Genomic DNA, 18,079 nt, shown 5'->3' on the forward strand with positions numbered 1-18,079 from the left:
CGTGACTGGAGAATGATCACTCTTACCATCATACTTATTGAAGTTTAGTTGAGCTCATATGACAGTGGTTGATGGAGTGGTCGAGGAACTAGGACTAGGTGCCAACTTGGGAAGGGTTGCCGTAAGACTCGCTTGTAGGGTTGCTAGCAACTGTTGAAGCTAGAGTTGCATGGCTTCCCGATCGAGCTTTTATAGATACTCCAACACCGCACATTTTTCTTGGTGTCAATCTTCAGCTTCCTTGTGTTTGGCTTCCTTTGTCTGTTGTTCCTCAGGAAGTTCTCGTCTTCTTTGTTGCTTCATGGAAAGAAGCATTTTTGGGACCTTGCTTTGTAAGCTACTCTTTCTTTTGCTTCTTTTGCATGTTGTAGTTGTAACCTGAGTAACTTGTTTTGCTCCATTAGCTCCTTAAGGAATATATTTGCGCTTTCCGGAAGCGTTTCTTCTTTTCTTGTGTCTTTGTTAACTATTAACACTTTCTTCTGCAGCGGTGTCTTCGTGGACACTTTCTTCAGTAGTGGTGTCGTCGTGTGGACACTCTTTTGTAGTGATGTCTTCTTTGAAACTTCTTTCTTCTTCTCTTGACATAGTGAATGGCTGGGTGGTTTTTCCCAACCTCAGTTTTACCATTCACAGACTTGCTCTCACTTTAGGTAGTCAAGTTGGTTCACAACAAGAAGCTCTAACACCAATGTAACATGCAACTGGTATGATTGTGCAACATTAAGAGAGACAGAATGCAGAGACGACACCAGATTGAGTCCCAATCTACCACTTAACCCCTCTACCACTTAAGGGTCCCCTCTTGCTAGCAGGAGTATTTGCTTCATTACTTTGGAAAACTTCTATTACAATGCAAAAAACTTATTGAGAATGATTGATGGAGAATGCCAAACGCAAGGACGATGTGGACCAAACGTTTGCTGAACCATCAAATGGCTTAGAGAAAACCTTGAAGCCACTTTAGAGAGCCTTATGCATACACAGATCTGTTGAGGGAGATGCACTACGGAAGGTCGAATGCTGAAGCAAAGACTTGGGATGGAACCACTAAGGTGCTTGGGCTGAGAATGATGTATGCAAAAGACAGAAGTCTTAGACAAACCTATTCTTGCAATTTTCTACTATTGAATAGAATGAAGAATGATATGATTTTAGACAATGGCTGAAGGCTGCTTATATATGGGATCCGCTGATAGTTGGTACATTTATGGTGCTGCCGGCCACGTGAAAAAGCCCACGACTGAGGAAAATCAGCATTAAATGTTGTAGTTGATGTCATCACTCTGCTTTTGTGGTCTGGCTGGCTGGCCCACTGGTTCTCATCTGGCTTACTAGATTGTATGCCTTCTTAGGTGTGGCCCATGGTGCCCACGAGCCCAAGCTCATAGGCAAGCCCAAAGTCTTTTAATGCTTTTGCTAAGCATCTTCTACATGCTTCTAAATGCTTGCAATGCTAGGGTAAACCTACATGCTTGATTGTTCTCCAAGTGGGTTAAGCGATAGACTTTGACACCTACGGCTTGGAATGACCTACGTAGCTCATGCCATGTCCCTGGACTAGGGCTCACAATAAGGTCTGGCGGACGACAAAGGTTCCTAAAAGGTACCATTTCTATGTGAGTATAGCACTGATAATGAGCCAATGTGTCCCTTTGCACCTTAGTGCATGGGTGCATGTGACATTTGTTGGGAGTTCTCTACATGCCACTGTGTTGCCAAAAAGAAAGAAGCTTCAAAGAAGGCACACTATAGAAGATCGTGTCCGTGAAGACACCACTGTAGAAGAAAGTGTCCACGAAGACACCATTGCAGAACAAAGTGTCCACGAAGACGCAAGAAAATAAGAAACGCTTTCGCGAAATGGAAATATATTCCTTCAAGAGCTTATAGAGCTAATGGAGTAAAACAGGTTACTCAGGCTACAACTACAGTAGGCAAAAGAAGCAAAAGAAAAGAAAGAGTAGCTTACAGAGCAAGGTCTAAATTTTCAACACATGTTCTCTTTCATGGAGCAACAAAGAAGATGGGAACTTGTTGGGGAACGATAGATAGAGGAAGGCTGAAGCCAAACGTAGGGAGGCTGAAGCGTAGAACACGTGGTGTTGGAGTATTAATATAAGCTTGATCGAGAAGCCACGCCAACAGTTGCTAGCAACCCTACATCGAGTCTTATGGCAACCTTTCCCAAGTTGGCACCTGGTCTCCTAGCTCCTCAACCACTCCATCAACCACTGTCATATGAGCTCAACCGAATTTCAATAAGTATGTGGTAAGTGTGATCATTGGGCAGTCTCGCAATTTATACATCAATCTGTTGCATATTTTCCATTGGCTAAAATTGTAGATTTTCAAGACAGTTCATCTGGTGGTTCCACAATTCATGGGGGAAGCTATTACTTGGTGGCAGCATTGGTCAGGTCTCCAAACAGATCTAACCACATGCACCACCACGAATGGTGTATTTGCTTTTATTAGAATGATGCAAAACTGAAAATAAAAGACTGAACCTGAACCTTCTTGGCTGAGGAGAATCCTCTGCCCTTGACGTTCAATCCTTCACCCTTGTGTTAGCTTCTCCTTGGCTGTCTTGGTCCTGGAGTTAGCTTCAGCACCTTGATGAAATATGAGATGAATGAACTAATTTATGCCTTGGGTATTTATACCCCCTAATGTATCCAATCGGCTGGCTATATTTTCCCTCCACGACTTGCAAAAATAGCATTTAATGCTAAATAAGCCCACATGTTCACACTACTGCCCTGGCTGCCTTGTGGGCTGCTGTCCAGGCCTGCGCAGGCTGCTGGGCAGCCCCTGGGCACTGGCCGACTGGCTGCTGGGCAGCCCTTTGGCCTGGCTGCTTGGCTGGGCTGGCCCAAAGGCCTTGTCGGTTGCCTGGCCAGCCCCTTAGGCTGGCCGACAGCCTGCCCAGCCCACACTAGGGCTGGTGGGCAAGGCTTGGGGCCTTCTTGGCCCCCTTGGGATGGCTCATAGTCTTCCCCGTGCCCATACCTTATGCATACCTACTTCTACACAGTCGTCTGAGATCTGGTCACAGACCAAACATACAGAGCAATTGACATCATTCCAGAGGGAGACTCACAGCGCGGATTGGCACTGCTTCATGTGCAGGACACTGCACACCTGACCTTGGACGCATGTGCAGGACAATGCACACGTGACCTCGGACGACTGAAGTGGAACCTTGGCTGACTCGTCCCGGACTGGGCTCACATGGGACCAGTTTTCCACCCCAGGTTTTGCACCTTTTGTACAGACACGTCTACATGGCATCCAAGTGCGGGATGCACGTAACAGGCAGCCCCTGGCTATTGACTCTCATGAAACGCTCCCGTTGCTTGACACCAACCAGCTTCGGGAGGTCTTGACACATGCTGCGTTACTCTCCTTGGACTGTGCACCTGCATGTGGGACACCATCAGTGTTACATGTGCGGAAGCTCTGTGAAGTTTCAGCCCTAAACAGCTTTCCATAGGAACACAGAGATACAAAATGCAAAGCAGAGATGGAGAGACGAGGGAGAGATAGCTGTATTTTTCAGTATATTCATAATGTACAACTCTCTCTAGGCCAAAATAGGGTAAAACATGATCTTTCTTTTATTTCAGAGAGGGGAATAATTATAAGATCAGAAGGGGAGGTTCTTACACCTGCACACCTCAAAAGCCGGAGGGAGGAATCTTACACCTCAGATCTTCCTCTCTTGAGGCTTGGTGAGATCTTTGAATTTTACTTCCTTCTTTTCCTTTGGCAACTTGCTAGAACTTGGCTTGCTCGGAGCTCACGGACTCCTTGTCACTTTTATAGACCACTTTCTTGGTCAAAATAGTGACTTTGTTGAAGTCAATCGCTTTTCTCACCGCCGTTAAGTGTAGATTTCATGTGAATCCACAAGCTCAAGATAGCAAAGGGAGTGAAGATCCATCTCCATGGGGAGGATATATTTCTTAGGCTTTTTATGTGGTTTCCTTTTTCTTGGCTAGATGAATCATTGGCTTTTGTGATTTCCACTTTTATCTAAATTTAGAGGAGATAGAGCCGTAGAGAGAGAGAATGCAGAGACAACACCAGATTGGGTCCCAATCTACCAACTTAAGGCCCCCCTCCCACAAGTAGGAGTATTTGCTTTATTGCTTTGGAGAACTTTTGTGACAATGCCGAAAAACTTACTGAGAATGATTGACAGAGAATGCCAAATGCAAGGGCAATGTAGACCAAACGTCTACTAAACCATCAAACGGGTTGAAGAAAACTTTGAAGCCACTTCGAAGAGCTTTATGCATACCCAGATCTATTGGGGGAGATTGAATGCTAAGCAAACTTCGGGCTGCCTAGGGACTGAAGCACTAAGGTGCTTGGGCTGAGAATGATGTATGCAAAAGACAGAAATCTTAGACACACATATTCCTGCAATTTTCTACTGCTGAATAGAATGAAGAATGAGATGATTTTAGACAATGTTGGAGCTTATATATGGGATTTGTTGCTGGTTGGTTCATCTATGCAGCTGTCGGCCAGATAAGAAAGCCCACGACTGAGGAAAATCAGCATTAAATGCTGTAATTTATGTCATTGCTTTGCTTTTGTGGTCTGCCTGCTGACCGACTAGTTCTGAACTCACCGACTGGATTGTATGCCTTCTTAGGTATGGCCCATGGTGCCCACAAGCCCAAGGCTCATAGGTTAGACCAAGGGCTGGCCTAGAGCCTTTTCATCCTTTTGCTAAGCGTCTTCTACATGCTCCTTGTCATGTGCATGCACATGGACATGCAAATCCAAGTGCTAATCCCTGAAAGGTGATGGATAAAGGACAGATTTTGGAGTTTCAGCAACTGTAAAAGGTATGGAAGGCAGTGGGATGGACCAAGTTCCTGTTGGCCAGCAGATAGAAGATCTAGTAGATGGTGTCGGCTGCAGGAGGTTACTTGTGTCCAAGGACCTGGCCGACAGCACGTCGGCCAGTCCACATGCTCTTCAAAGGCCTATTTAAGCAGGCACTTGGCTCAGTGCTTGTTATTTGACATCTCTTTGGGTGTTAGGTCATAGAATAGGTTAGGTAGGAAGAGTTCCACCTTTTCATGGGCAGCCTAGGGCTGCCAAAGACTACCTTATATGCTTCTAGCTAGAAGAGGCTTGTGGGCGGGAGAGGGGGCTGATTACAGCTCCACCTACTGGTGCATAGAGATCATGATTCGGAGTTCTAAGCTTTAGACATCTGGCAGGACTCGGTTATCTTTGGTGTACAACAGAGATTATGAACTGGATCTGTTCCAGGTTCATTGTTCGAGGCTTTTGGGACGTGATGTGTTCTGTCCATTGTTGGGGATTATGGGCGCGGTGTGTCTAGTAGCTCATCATCTATTCTTGGGTTCACTACACACTTGTGTAGGAATTCGTGGCCAAGAAAAGTTCCTTGCTATTCGTGGTGGCATCTTGTTTCGAGAAAACAGGTTGGTGGGTGCTCTCTCCGAGGTGATTCTAGTGTTTGCGATGCTGGAGGGTCCATGGTTGCATCTTCAACTTATCTTCTTTCGACTCTTGCACAGTATGAGTTGCATAGGGGGTGTTAGAATTTGTGCATCTTTGTTTTGGGGATCTACCATTTATTTGGTATTTTTATCTATTTTCTCCTATTTATTTGGTTTGCGGTCAGTCGGCCAGCCCTAGAGGGAGTCGGCCAGGTCCCTACTTCACTATATAAGGAGTTCCCCTTTATTCACTCATTCATCCATTTCCCTAGAGGCAGTCGGCCAGGTCCCTACTTCACTATATAAGGAGTTCCCCTTTATTCACTCATTCATCCATTTCCCTTGCACATAGTTCAACACTTAGTTGCTGGCCATTGCCATTGTAAAGCTTTACTGCCTTTATAAAAGGTGATCTTGTCCAACTCTCTCAATCTCCTTTGCACTCTCTCATATGTTTATTGTTTATGCTCGCTTGTGCTATCTGCTTCAATATTTAGGAATATTTAACTTACAAAGTGACTATTTAACTAATCTTTCAAGAAGGCATTTTTTGTTATAAAAGAAGCCCACACTTGTGACTGCAACTAGCAAAATGCGTGGCTACTGACTGGATTCCTTGTCACTGAGTAGTGCTTGCTTTTATGTTATCCAGATTCCAGACTTTTTTTCTTGTCTGTGTGCATGCAGCAAGCACCTTCATTGGGGTTGGTTTTGCTTTCATGCAGAGGTGTACCCTCATCGATCCTGCATTGTTGAATGGAAGACCAAAAACACTACCGCTACCGGCAAAGCAAGCTCAAAGCTGTGGGCTCCTTTACCCACGAGATCTGAAAGATGTGAGCTTAGAAGATACTCATGATACTCGTCTTCGAATTTTCTCAGGAACGGCTAATCTACCATTGGCTCAGGTGCATGCTACAATTCCCTTTGCCCGTCTTCATTGTCTATTTGTTGTCTGATTGATTGTTCAGCTAGCATGTTCAAAATCAGAAGGATCTGCATTGTGATATAACCCATCCACCGTTGCTGTATTTCCCCACCAAGCAGGCCCATAAGGTTGATTGCCCCTATCAGCCATGCTATGACATGCCAATGAGAATGGAAAAAATTGACCCTCTTATATTAGCCTCAAAATGTAAGCTGAAAGGAACCTTTGACTTGTTTCTTGCTTAGACGAAATAACAAATCAACGACACAAATATGCCATCATCTAATCGCATGGAGACTAGGGTTGATTGGAAGCTAGCATTGGGTTTGCAAGTATTGACTGTTTAAGTTTAAATTTAGCTTTGAAAGTCAATGTCTAGCTGCATTTGTATACGACATGAAAGCATTGGCAACAATCCTCTTTGTAGGGGTTTTATGTTAAAAGAGTCCCAGCCGTCTTTAAGCTCGACAACTCAATGAAGTCATCCTCATTCTCCAGTTTCAGTTTTGTTTCAGTTTTCCATGATGATGATATTCCATGGATACTTGTAATCATCTTTTGTCTCATAGGCCCAATCGGGTCTTTTGTAAGACATAAATATAACTCTCTTTCTTTCTTTCTCACTCTGAGTTTCGGGGTTGAGACCTCAAGCTCAGCATGAGCTCAAATTATTGAGCTCATTTACTGTGAATGTGATCAGGCATGGTAGAAGAGATTTGAGTAGTATTGCTGGGTGCACCTTTCTAAATGTTTTATTTCAAGTGTTGAAGGTCTGCAAGATTGTGGACTGCTAGATCTGATGGTTGTTTGCTTTGAAACTGAAATTTTGGCTGCTTGATGCAATCATAGTTTCCAGGCGTTTCATGAAAGGGGTTTCATAAACGTTTCAGAAGTGTTCTACTTTTCTTAGACGTTTCATAAACTTGTCATACAGGGGGGCACAAGGCCCAAAAAAACAAGAATATTGATTATATATTGCTGTAAAGATTAAATCGAATGTAGAGCATTCAAAACCTCAATGTAATACACTTAAAAAAATGCATGGATGAGGAGCAGGTTGGCTCCTCGCCCTTGGCCCCTGGGGCCTGGGTGCACACTGTTCCATGCAGCCTGCAGAGAATACATCATACATGATACATCCTATTCATGTTTCAAACTTCAAAGTTACTTTTTACTTTTCAAACATAGTGTCTTGAAACTCGATAGTTAAACTTTTAACCATTGACTCCGGACCAAGACAAGATTTTGATAGAAAACTAAGAGTCAATACTCAAGAATCAAGACTAGCTACTACAGTGAATCATGAATATCAAAACCAAGGCATCTATGCTCTTTAAGAGCCAAAACAACAAGTTGCAATCCATATGACAAAAATGGTTCATAGAGTCCTCCTTCAGTAGTGAGTCAGTAACTTAGTGATCACTAAAAAAAACTGGAAGTTTGGATACAAAAAGGCAAAAAAACATAGATCCAAGGACCAAGCCTTAAGGATATGTATCCTGTGGGTCTTGAATATCCTAATGTCCTCATCATCTGGCTCCTTCAAAACCTCTGACTCAGTGTTAGAAGCAGAGGATGCCTCAAGTAGATGTGTCTATGGTGCTGCGTTGGTCTTTGCTGCTGCGTTGGTTCTAGCACTTTTTGCTGCCACATGTGATCGTGTGACATGCGCTGGTGCCATCATCTACTCATAAGGCATGGCATAGATGTCACACTTATCTTTAGGAATCTCTGGGATAATCTTAACCTTCTCAATGTCTATCTCCCCGACCCAAGGACAATTGGAATTAGAGCACGAAGCAATCCTAGATGTTCAGCAGAAGGCTTTTAGGAATGGCCTCTCAACCACAATAAACATGTAGGCAAATTGGTCTTTGATGGCTTGAGAAGCTCTAGATCACTATTGGCTTGACACATTACAAATACTTTGGGTCTCTTTGTGACAAACTTCTCTATGCTGCGAGATGTGTTCAAGGTCTCATCTATCCACCCAATCTTTGTAACATCTTCAATCAGCTCCAAGTAATGAATTCTTCATCTCTGAGCAAACATATGAATTGCTGAAAATCATGGTACTCTTCTGATGACATGGCCGCGGTCTCATGAGTAATGGATCGATGACGTTGGTTCCCATCTTGAAGTCTTGGATCGGCCTCATAGTTGTTCCCTTTATTAGGCCCTTGGTTGCCCTCTACTCTCGACATGGTTTTGTCACCCCAAGAAAGATTCCTCGAAGGAAATCCTGCTCTGATACCATTATAAGCCTGGCGGGGCGTGCCGTGATAGATTCAACCACGTATCCAAGAGATAGAAATACACAGAGAGAAGATAGAGAGAGGGAGTGAGAGAAGGGTACAGGGAACTTTGCACAGTACACACACTCTGAGTGGGGAATAGGCCCCGTCCCCTTTCAGGAATTTGTTCAGGAACAATCCACGGGCTCGCAAGCCAGGATCAATACATCAATGAATACAAAAGCAAACAAATATGCCGATGTAGAATGTCCAAGTCGAAATCAATGTCAAGGCACGAGATCTTTGATGCCGAGCACACCATGGGGATGACCCAAATCCAAGTTTCAAGTCCAAATCCAAATCCAAATCAAAAACCAAATCCAAGTCCAACTCCAATCCAAGTAATCCCTCGTTTCTACATGAGTTCCACAGGGGATGTGTTTAGATGTTGAAGAATATGATGAAATAGTAAGCTCAATGTCCAGTCCGGAGTAGGAGCAGTCCACAAAGAGTGGCCTCACAAGGGAGTATATTTCAAGTCAAGACCACAGCCGGCAATCTGCAGATGGTACAAGTCAGCAACAGTCAATGTCTGCAGGTGTATGGCTTCAGCAGAGAAATCGTACAATAGAGGTACAACAGCTGTACGGAAGGGCAACAGGTGCTGACAGTTCAGGCAGTAAGTGGTGGCACAGCACTGTACTTGGCGGTGGCTTTGTGGGTGGTGGCCAGGCAATGGCTGGTTGTGTTGGTGCTGGCTGGCTTGACAACGTTGGTTGGCTGTGCTGGCCCTGTTTGGCTTGACAGGCGGCAGCAACTAGAAGGCAAGGGTGGCACAACCAACAGAAGTGGCAAACAACAACAGCGTTAGTAGAGGGCGGTGGCAGCCGGTTGGTTGCAGGCGCAGATGGGTGGCAGCTGGCGGCGGTATGTGCTGGTGCTGGCTGGCTTGACAACGTTGGTTGGCTGTGCTGGCCCTGTTTGGCTTGACAGGTGGCAGCAACTGGAAGGCAAGGGTGGCGCAACCAACAGAAGTGGCAAACAACAACAGCGTTAGCAGAGGACGGTGGCAGCCGGTTGGTTACAGGCGCAGATGGGTGGCAGCTGGTGGTGGTATGGATAGCAGTCCTGGCAATGATGAAGCACTCCATGCCCTTGTTGATGATCTTCACGCCCTTGTTCATGATCTTCAAGAGGGACTCACCCCTATTTTATACACGAGAGGTCTTGGTTTTTGCCAAAAGCTATCATGCTTTTGCTTTACCTTTTTCACTTAACTTTCCTCTTTTGCTTTTTATAATAAAATATTACTCATCATTTGTCAAATTTCTTTTGTTTTGCTTTTCTGGTTATAGGGCCTTGTTTTTCGGCCCTAGAGTTGCTTTTTGAAAAAGCGGCTTTAGCTTTTTGGTCCAGCTCAGTCTCCTTTCGCCAGTGATGCCCGTGGCTCATGGTCAACCTAGTTTGACTTTTTGCTTTTGTCAGCTTTTTGACCAAGACTGGCGCTTTTCCATGGGAAAACTTCATGGTCCTTGTTCCCATGCCTTCTTCTACTTGTCCAGTGTCCGGGCAAGGGTGCCATCATGTGAATAGTGCTAGGAGGGCCAAATAGTTACAGTGTGTGTTTTCTTGGGGGTTTGGTAGTGTGGGTGGCTCTTCTTTGATGATAATGGAGACATGTAGTGCCACCACACATGGGCTTGGTAATGCCTCTTGTTGTTGTGTGGGTTTAAATGTATACTATGTGAAGTGCTTCACATCCATTTGTAAAGGGGCATTGAACTCTCTTGATTGGCTTATCTAAGTGTTACAGAATATCGAAAAGTAAAGACTGTAAAGAAGCACACCTCAAATGCGTGAATCCTTACCAAGAACTTTCTCTAACAACGATTGTGTAACCAACACAATCCAAAGAAAGAATTACAAGGAAATGGCTAAAGGCTATTTGTTGTTCCCTGAAAGTTGAAAGGCTACATCTTTGGTGTTATTCACAAAAAAAGTTGTTTGTACAGGACTCATTACGTGATCTAAAGTAAGCTATTTTTGCATCATATGCTCTTACCTTCTCTGGATTAGATATCACTCTCATCTTGGGTTTTTTATTGAGAGGAGGAATTGCTTGAGTTCTAGTTCTCTTCACACAAGGCATGACACTCTTAACAAAAGCAAACCCGCGTACAAGGGAAAGTATGTAAGACCCACAATCTCATTTACACAAAGGAGAGTGTTTAGAACTTGGTATCTGGCACATAACCACATAAAAGGCTTGAGGGTTTATTTTTACAATGAATATTGGGTAGACACACAATTGAAATAAGAGATTGCAATATGAAACAAACAACTCTTCCATATGGGACAGCCAAATACAGTCTTTGAGCCATGGCCACCTTGTGGGCCCTCTTCTTGATAATAGCTTCGCCGAAACTTGGTGTAGAAACTCCTCCTTTGGTCTTCTTAGTTGGAGGCAAAAGTTGATGATGGCGAAGGCCTCCTGTGCCTTGTCCATGGAGATGTCCTGCGGGTAAGCCACATGGATGGTCTGAATGGTGGCTTTGCCGGTGGCGAGGGCTTGTTTGAGGTAGGAGTAGACTACATGATATAGTCGGAGGATGCCCAGCGGGTTGTACTGATTATTAGGCATGTGATAGAGTTGGCTGAAAGTAGACTTCACTGGTCTGCGAACAAGCTCCTCCTCTTGGCAATTGCAGTTGTGGAGAAACCCCGTGTCCTCAACCAAATGGTGAGTTAGCTAGCTCATTTATGTAGAGTCCGAAGAGTCTTAGGGGAGAGTGGGCACCCCTGTTTGATCTGATAATGCTTTGCCAATTTTCTCAAATATGGGTGGTTTTGGTGGAGACCAGAGATGTAGTAGTAGTTGGTGGGACTCGGGAGTTCAGAGAGATCAAGTATGGTTTGGTTTGGTACGGTGTAGAGGGCCTCAATGTGGGCTTTCCAAATCATTGGGTCTCTAAGGGGTTATGCTGATTTCATTCTAGAAACATTGAACCAAAATCCTTAGAGCTACTGCTTTATGGATTTCTACCCTGTTCCTGCTCGTTGGCTTCTAGAAACACACACATCTTGCATATGACCAAGAGTTTGCATTCTCGTTTTGTTTAATTTGCACAGGGATGCTCTTGGTAGATTTGCTCATTGCAACATCTATGCATTGTTTTGCACTCATTATCATACTTCACGTTTTTGGAGTCATGTCACGAAGGTCTTACATACTGTTAGACAAGATTTTATATTCGGAAGTAGACTGTCACAATTATGTGGTACACACCTGATCATGGTAAACTTGCTGCTTTTACCATTACCATTACCATTCAGAGTTTATCTCAGTGACAAAGCTTTTCTTATTGGAACATGACAGCCTCCTTAAAGTTCAATGTAGATCTTAGAACATGTCAGCCACTCAATGTGATGTAAATCTTAGGCATCGCTGGACTGTGATATATACAGTAATTTAATTCAGATGGACTTTGACTTTCAAAGCATAAATGTTATATTTGCAGTGGTTCTTGAGACTTCTGTACCTCCTAATTTATGCCGTGACACATTGTGCCCCTTGGGCCTCAGCATGATGGTTTGTATTATTGACCCTCTTCTTATGCTTTTTGTAAAAGATTCCTTAAGCATCATTGGAGTATGCTGTTTATTATCATTGGACTATGCTGTTGGAATTTTGCAGGAGATTGCCTGTTATATGGGACTTGACCTTAGCAAAATCAACATCAAACGATTTGCAGATGGTGAAATCTATGTGCAGCTCCAAGAGAGCGTGAGAGGGTGTGATGTGTTCTTGGTGCAGCCAACTTGTCCCCCTGCAAATGAAAATCTGATGGAATTACTTGTGATGATTGATGCATGCCGAAGAGCTTCAGCCAAAACTATAACTGCTGTCATTCCATATTTTGGTTATGCAAGGGCAGATCGAAAGGTAATCTTAGGCTGTTCTTGAATACATTCAAGGTTGTGTGTTTCTGACTTGAAAAGAGATAGCTGCATGACCAACATTTTGTTTGCAACTGCTATTTCTATCTTAATCTTCTTGTCCCTCTGTCCTCAATCTCAAAATTTGATGTTTTGAAATTGGTGGCTACATTTGTTTGTACCACAGTAATTTGCATGATATTTTAAAGAACGAAGATATAGACATCACTAGGTATATGCTGATCTACTATGCAGATCATCCTCACACTTGTATACATGAACGCTACCAGGAACTGTAGAAACAGTGTGATTCACCATACATCTTTGCAAAGAAAAGGATTTGAAAGTCAACCTTCGAAAAATCAAGGTCAAGGCTGCCAATGAGCTAGGGGCCGGGAGACTAGGTACTAGGAAGATAATGAAAGCCTACACTTACGGAAACAATGCTAAGTCTCACCTTCTCCATATGCCCTTGTCTCAGGCTCGACTAGACTGCTAACAAATTCTAGCAATGCACGGGGCAGCTCTATTGGCAGTGGACCTCCCACCTCTGGAATGGGGCCAAGAAGAGGGATTACAGGTCAAGATGCTCTCATGACTCATGCACAGTATAGCCCTCGACATCAATGTAGCAGAGTTTGAAGACTGCCAACTTTTCATGGATGGCTTATTTCAATTGATTACATGCATATAGGGACCGTGACACGTAGGAGACTACCAAAAGGGCAGACACTGGTTACCATGGCTTGATTTCACACCATTGATGCTCTGGCCTTACAGAAAGTAGAATATTGTTGATATGCTTGTGTCATAGGTGGATGACTTCACATGGGCCTCCTCTGTAGTGTAATGAGCAACCTCGTAAATTAGTTCTGAGCTAAATGAACAGAGTTATCAGATATGATGTCTAGAAAATATAGCAGCAATACTCTCTCTACAGTTCAGTCTCATGTTTCATGTTCTTGGTATTCCATGATGAGAGTTCCATGGACAGTTTTGTATCACTTCAGTGAGATAGTTTTGTTTTGTTTCTTTTTAATTTTCCGTTCCATGATGAGATATGCCATGGACATTATTGTTCTCATAGGCCCATTGGGTCTTTAGTAGACGCTCACTATATATCTTTCTTTCTTCCCTCTCTCTCTCTCTCTCTCTCTCTCTCTCTCTCTCTCTCTCTCTCTCTACACTCAACTCATATATGCTCTTTAAAAATCAATGCAGAGTTATGTGGTTGAAGCGCTTCAAGATCCGACTCTCATGATATTAATATGCAGTGCGATAGTTTCATTGGCTGTCGGATTGACAACTGAGGCGTCCGAACACCACCTATCAATTCTGTATCAATGTCATCACTGAATGCGCCCTTGCTGAGACTTGGTGCAAGGCTGCCCTGCACTACAAAAATTAATTACTCATACCTTGTCATCATAGGTTTATGGGGACTTACAGTAGCACTCTCTCTCTCTCTCTCTCTCTCTCTCTCTCTCTCTTATCTCGCCTCTAGTAGCCACACACACAGACACCTAATTTACCTCTCTTTTCATCAAAAATCACTTATTTCTCATTCTCTTACGTTCTATTTTACCTCTCTCTCTCTCTCTCTCTCTCTCTCTCTCTCTCTCTCTCTCTCGATTGACACACCGTCATTAACTCCAGTTCTTAGTTTTGTACTCTGTGCACAGCCAGTTTTGCTTGACCTGTGCGCCTCTGCACTTTGCGCCTGCTCTATGCGCACCCACCTGCACGCCTCTCTGCTGTACTCTGTGCGCAGCCAGTTCTCAGGTCCGCGCCCTTTCCCCACCCACCCTTGCTCAGGCCCCCAATGCAGCAACTAGTAGGGGAAAACATGTCTCAACCCCTGGAGGGGGAACAGGATGGTGAGACAATCTTTCACACCCCCACGAAGGCACCAAATGCCTACCACAGAAGATTGAGGGAAGGAATCATGTCCCCTAGCTCACGAAGGATTATGAAGATGGCCCGACGAGATGGGGCCCTTTATGAGGAGATACAGCTTCACATAAGGACAGAGATGAACACCATGCGACAGGAGCTTGAAAAGGAATGGACCGAGCAGATGCATGCCCAAAGGAAAGTGATATATGAAACGCTGAAGGAAGAGATATATGTCCAATTGAAGGGAGAAATGCAAGCCCAAGTACGGGTTGAGATGGAATTAGGCCAAGCCTTGATGCACATGGAAATGAAAAAAGAGATGCAGAAATGCCGAGAGATTGGCACAACAGTTGCATCGTACGAAGGCACTTTGAAGACATGTATGGCTGACTGCTAAAAAGACATCACAGAAATGCAAAACACTTTGGAATCATGTAAGGCAAAAGTGGCTGTAGGTGAGAAGGAAATGCATTCATGGGTTGAAATTGCCAGTGCCACAAAGAAACAAATTGAGAAAGTCAACCCATGGATTGAAGTAGTAAAAAAATAGAAGGATACACCAGTCAAAAAAGTAGAGGCGATGAATGCTACATTGGAAGAGGAAGCCAAGAGACGGGCACGTGCTTACATGTACGTGTAGTTGGGTGGGAAGATAAGGGAAATCCCTAAGAGGATGCAAAAGCTTTTGCAACAAAAATTGGAGACACTGATGTACCCATTACCGGAGCATGGCGAGTAGGCAGAGATGAAACCAAGGCGAAGATATTGATCATCAGGTTTGGTGACTTGGAGAAGAAGGCTTCCTCTCCAAAAGGATGGCCCTTAAGGGGGAAAATATTTATTTGGATGAGGACTTTACACCGGCATAGATAGCACACCGGAAGGAACACATGCCGCGTGTGCTTGAGGCAAAGAAAGAGGGAAAATGGGCGGTATATAGAGATGGCGGAGTCATAGGCCGCGCACCGCTTGAAGGTGCGCGGCCTATGAGACCTTGTGATTCACGGTGGGAAATTGCAACGGAGCCCTTAGAATAGATGCAGGATACTTTGAGGATACTTTCAGACACAGTGATATTGCTATGTATACGGAGACCCATCAGTGCACAAACAAGAGGCTTCCTAACGTACGAGGTTATAGATGGGAATCAGTTTTCCGCCCTTAGTCACGCACAGTGGGAGGTACCAGAGGATCTGGAGGAGTGGCAATACTTTACAGGGAGGAGCTTCTTGACAAAATACATGTGGTACATAGAGATGCAGATGCGAGGTACATGTCGGTCCGAATATGCAGAGAGGGGCTGTGCGAGCTATATGTGGCAGTATGCTACTTTCCCCCAGCCCACTCCAGGTTTGCGCCATCAGGAGAGTCGCCCTATATACCACTATATGATGATATCATGAGGTTTGCCAGCATGGGAGACATATTACTATTGGGAGACTTTAATGCACGTACATGCACAGAGTAGACAGAGTTGTATGAGCCTCAAGAGGCTATGTACCGGGAGATCATGGCAGAGGATGTAGGGTTGCAGAGATCAGCACAAGATGAGGGGGAGATTACAGACTATGGCATGCATTTTCTCATACTCGGGAGTGCACATGGGTTGGTCATATACAATGGCTTATCGAGATGGCAAGGATGAGATGCTCTCACACATTGGAACTCTAAAGGGGGAGCGAGCACAGTGGACTACTTGATGGGATCTCCTTCATTGATACCTGATGTGCGGGGTTTCACGATTTCCAGTAGGCCCATTGGCATAACAGCCGATCATGCATACCTGAGTTTCACACTAGTAGGTAGATCCCCGAGAGATGGGCCAGCCACTCATCTACCTAGGTACCGGAGATATCAGTTTACACGTGAGACAGTTGGGGTTTATCGAGATGCAGTATCTGATGGCTTGTTCGCTTTAGACCCGCATAGTCATCTGGACGAGATCACGAGAGGATTGGCAGGTTTACTACATGCACCCGCCTCATATGCGTTTCCCTGCACTATGATCCCTTCCACCCACCCTTGCAGCACTGCTCCACAGAATAGTTAGTATGATGATGAGTGTCGTGAGACATGAGCACAACTACAGCGTGAGATTGCCATTGGGTCTCACACGCATAGACAGGCTGGGATGATCTTTCGGCGCCTTGTGCGGAGGAAGAAACGAGCCTATCTGGCTAAGCTAGAGGAGGAGATCTACCAACTTTTCCTGGGGAAGGACAGCAAGAGGGCATGGAAGATGTTTCAGGAGAGACAGCCTGGTACTCCGATTATTGCAACTGAGGCATGGCATACTTATGCTAGAGAGCTATATGATGCACCAGGAGAGCCCCCCACCCCCCCTCCACTGGGAGCTAGACCGGCTAGCAGCACCTTTTTTACTATGGGGATGGTGCTAGATGCGATAGACAGGTTATAGAATGGAAAGGCATAGGATCATGATGGGCTAGTTGGAGGGCACTTCTCATATGCACGAGACACTTTGGCTCCGCTCATCGTACATGTGTTTAATCGTGCCATTTGTGAGGGTTTCCCGACAAGCTGGACAGAGCATATCGTTGTACCACTCTTTAAGTGCGGGGACCCCATGGTATCAGGCAACTACAGGACCATCATGATTGGTCATTACTTGGCCAAACTATATGGCTCTATATTGGAGTCGGAGCTAAGCCGATGGGCAGAGAGGCATGGTTATCGAGCACATGGACAGGCTGGCTTCAGGAGAGGATTTACTACTTTGGATCACATAATGACACTTCGGGCACTTATTGAAGAGGGCAGGGCACAGAAGAGAAGGATATACTGCTGCTTTGTGGACTTCCGCAAAGCCTTCGATACCGTAACACGTGCCAAGCTTATGCACAGATTGCATGACATTGAGGTACCTGAAGATATGCAGTGGGGGATATATGCTTTGTATGAGTCTGTGACACGCAAAGTCCGAGCTCTAGGCGGACTATCTGATAGGGTGACGAGCACGATAGGGGTGAAGCAGGGATGCCCGCTATCGCTCACCCTCTTTGGACTATACATTGATGCGGTCTCTGATTATGTAGACAGATTGGGAGGCCTAGAGGCATGCCTGGCAGGGGTGTTGATACCCATCTTGTTATATGCTGATGATATTGTTCTAATCTCAGACTCTCCGGGAGGACTACAGAGACACCTGGATGCATCACAGGCTTTTTGTGCGGATAGAGATCTGACAGTGAACCTTGGGAAAACCAAGGTTATGGTGTTTAACACCTCACAGGCATGGGTGACGAGATCAGAGCCTCAGTTCACTTTCCGAGGAGGCAGTAGCAGCTAGATTAGCTCGAGGGCATGCAGCCTTGGGGGCACTTGAGAGGCAGTGTGCACACATACAATTTCAGGAGCCACGCACCAAATTGTGGCTATTTGATACGCTTGTCACACTGACCCTCCGGTACGGAGCTCCAATTTGGGGGCCCAGTATACATCACAGATCTCAGAGAGGGACAGATGAGGGATGGAGGCAAATGGAGAGACCACTGATTATGATGATTGTCCGCATGATTCGGAGCAAATCATCAGTACCACATGAGATTGTTCGGGCTGAGCTGGGTGCCCCACCG

The 18,079-nt window shown here is 44.9% G+C and overlaps 1 protein-coding gene across 1 annotated transcript in view; it reads left to right on the forward strand.

Moving 5' to 3' along the window:
* The window catches only part of LOC147622985 (ribose-phosphate pyrophosphokinase 1-like), an 82,828-nt gene that overhangs the window by 3,833 nt on the left and 60,916 nt on the right, over positions 1 to 18,079 (forward strand). The window contains exons 2-3 of the mRNA XM_086821012.1: positions 6,215 to 6,397; positions 12,346 to 12,594. Of these exons, the coding sequence (XP_086677138.1) occupies positions 6,215 to 6,397; positions 12,346 to 12,594 (432 nt within the window). The remainder of the gene's footprint in view (positions 1 to 6,214; positions 6,398 to 12,345; positions 12,595 to 18,079) is intronic.

The sequence above is a fragment of the Cibotium barometz genome, chromosome 27 (assembly GCF_041138505.1).
Source record: "Cibotium barometz isolate CiBa-2024 chromosome 27, ASM4113850v1, whole genome shotgun sequence".
Classification (NCBI taxonomy): Eukaryota; Viridiplantae; Streptophyta; class Polypodiopsida; order Cyatheales; family Cibotiaceae; genus Cibotium; species Cibotium barometz.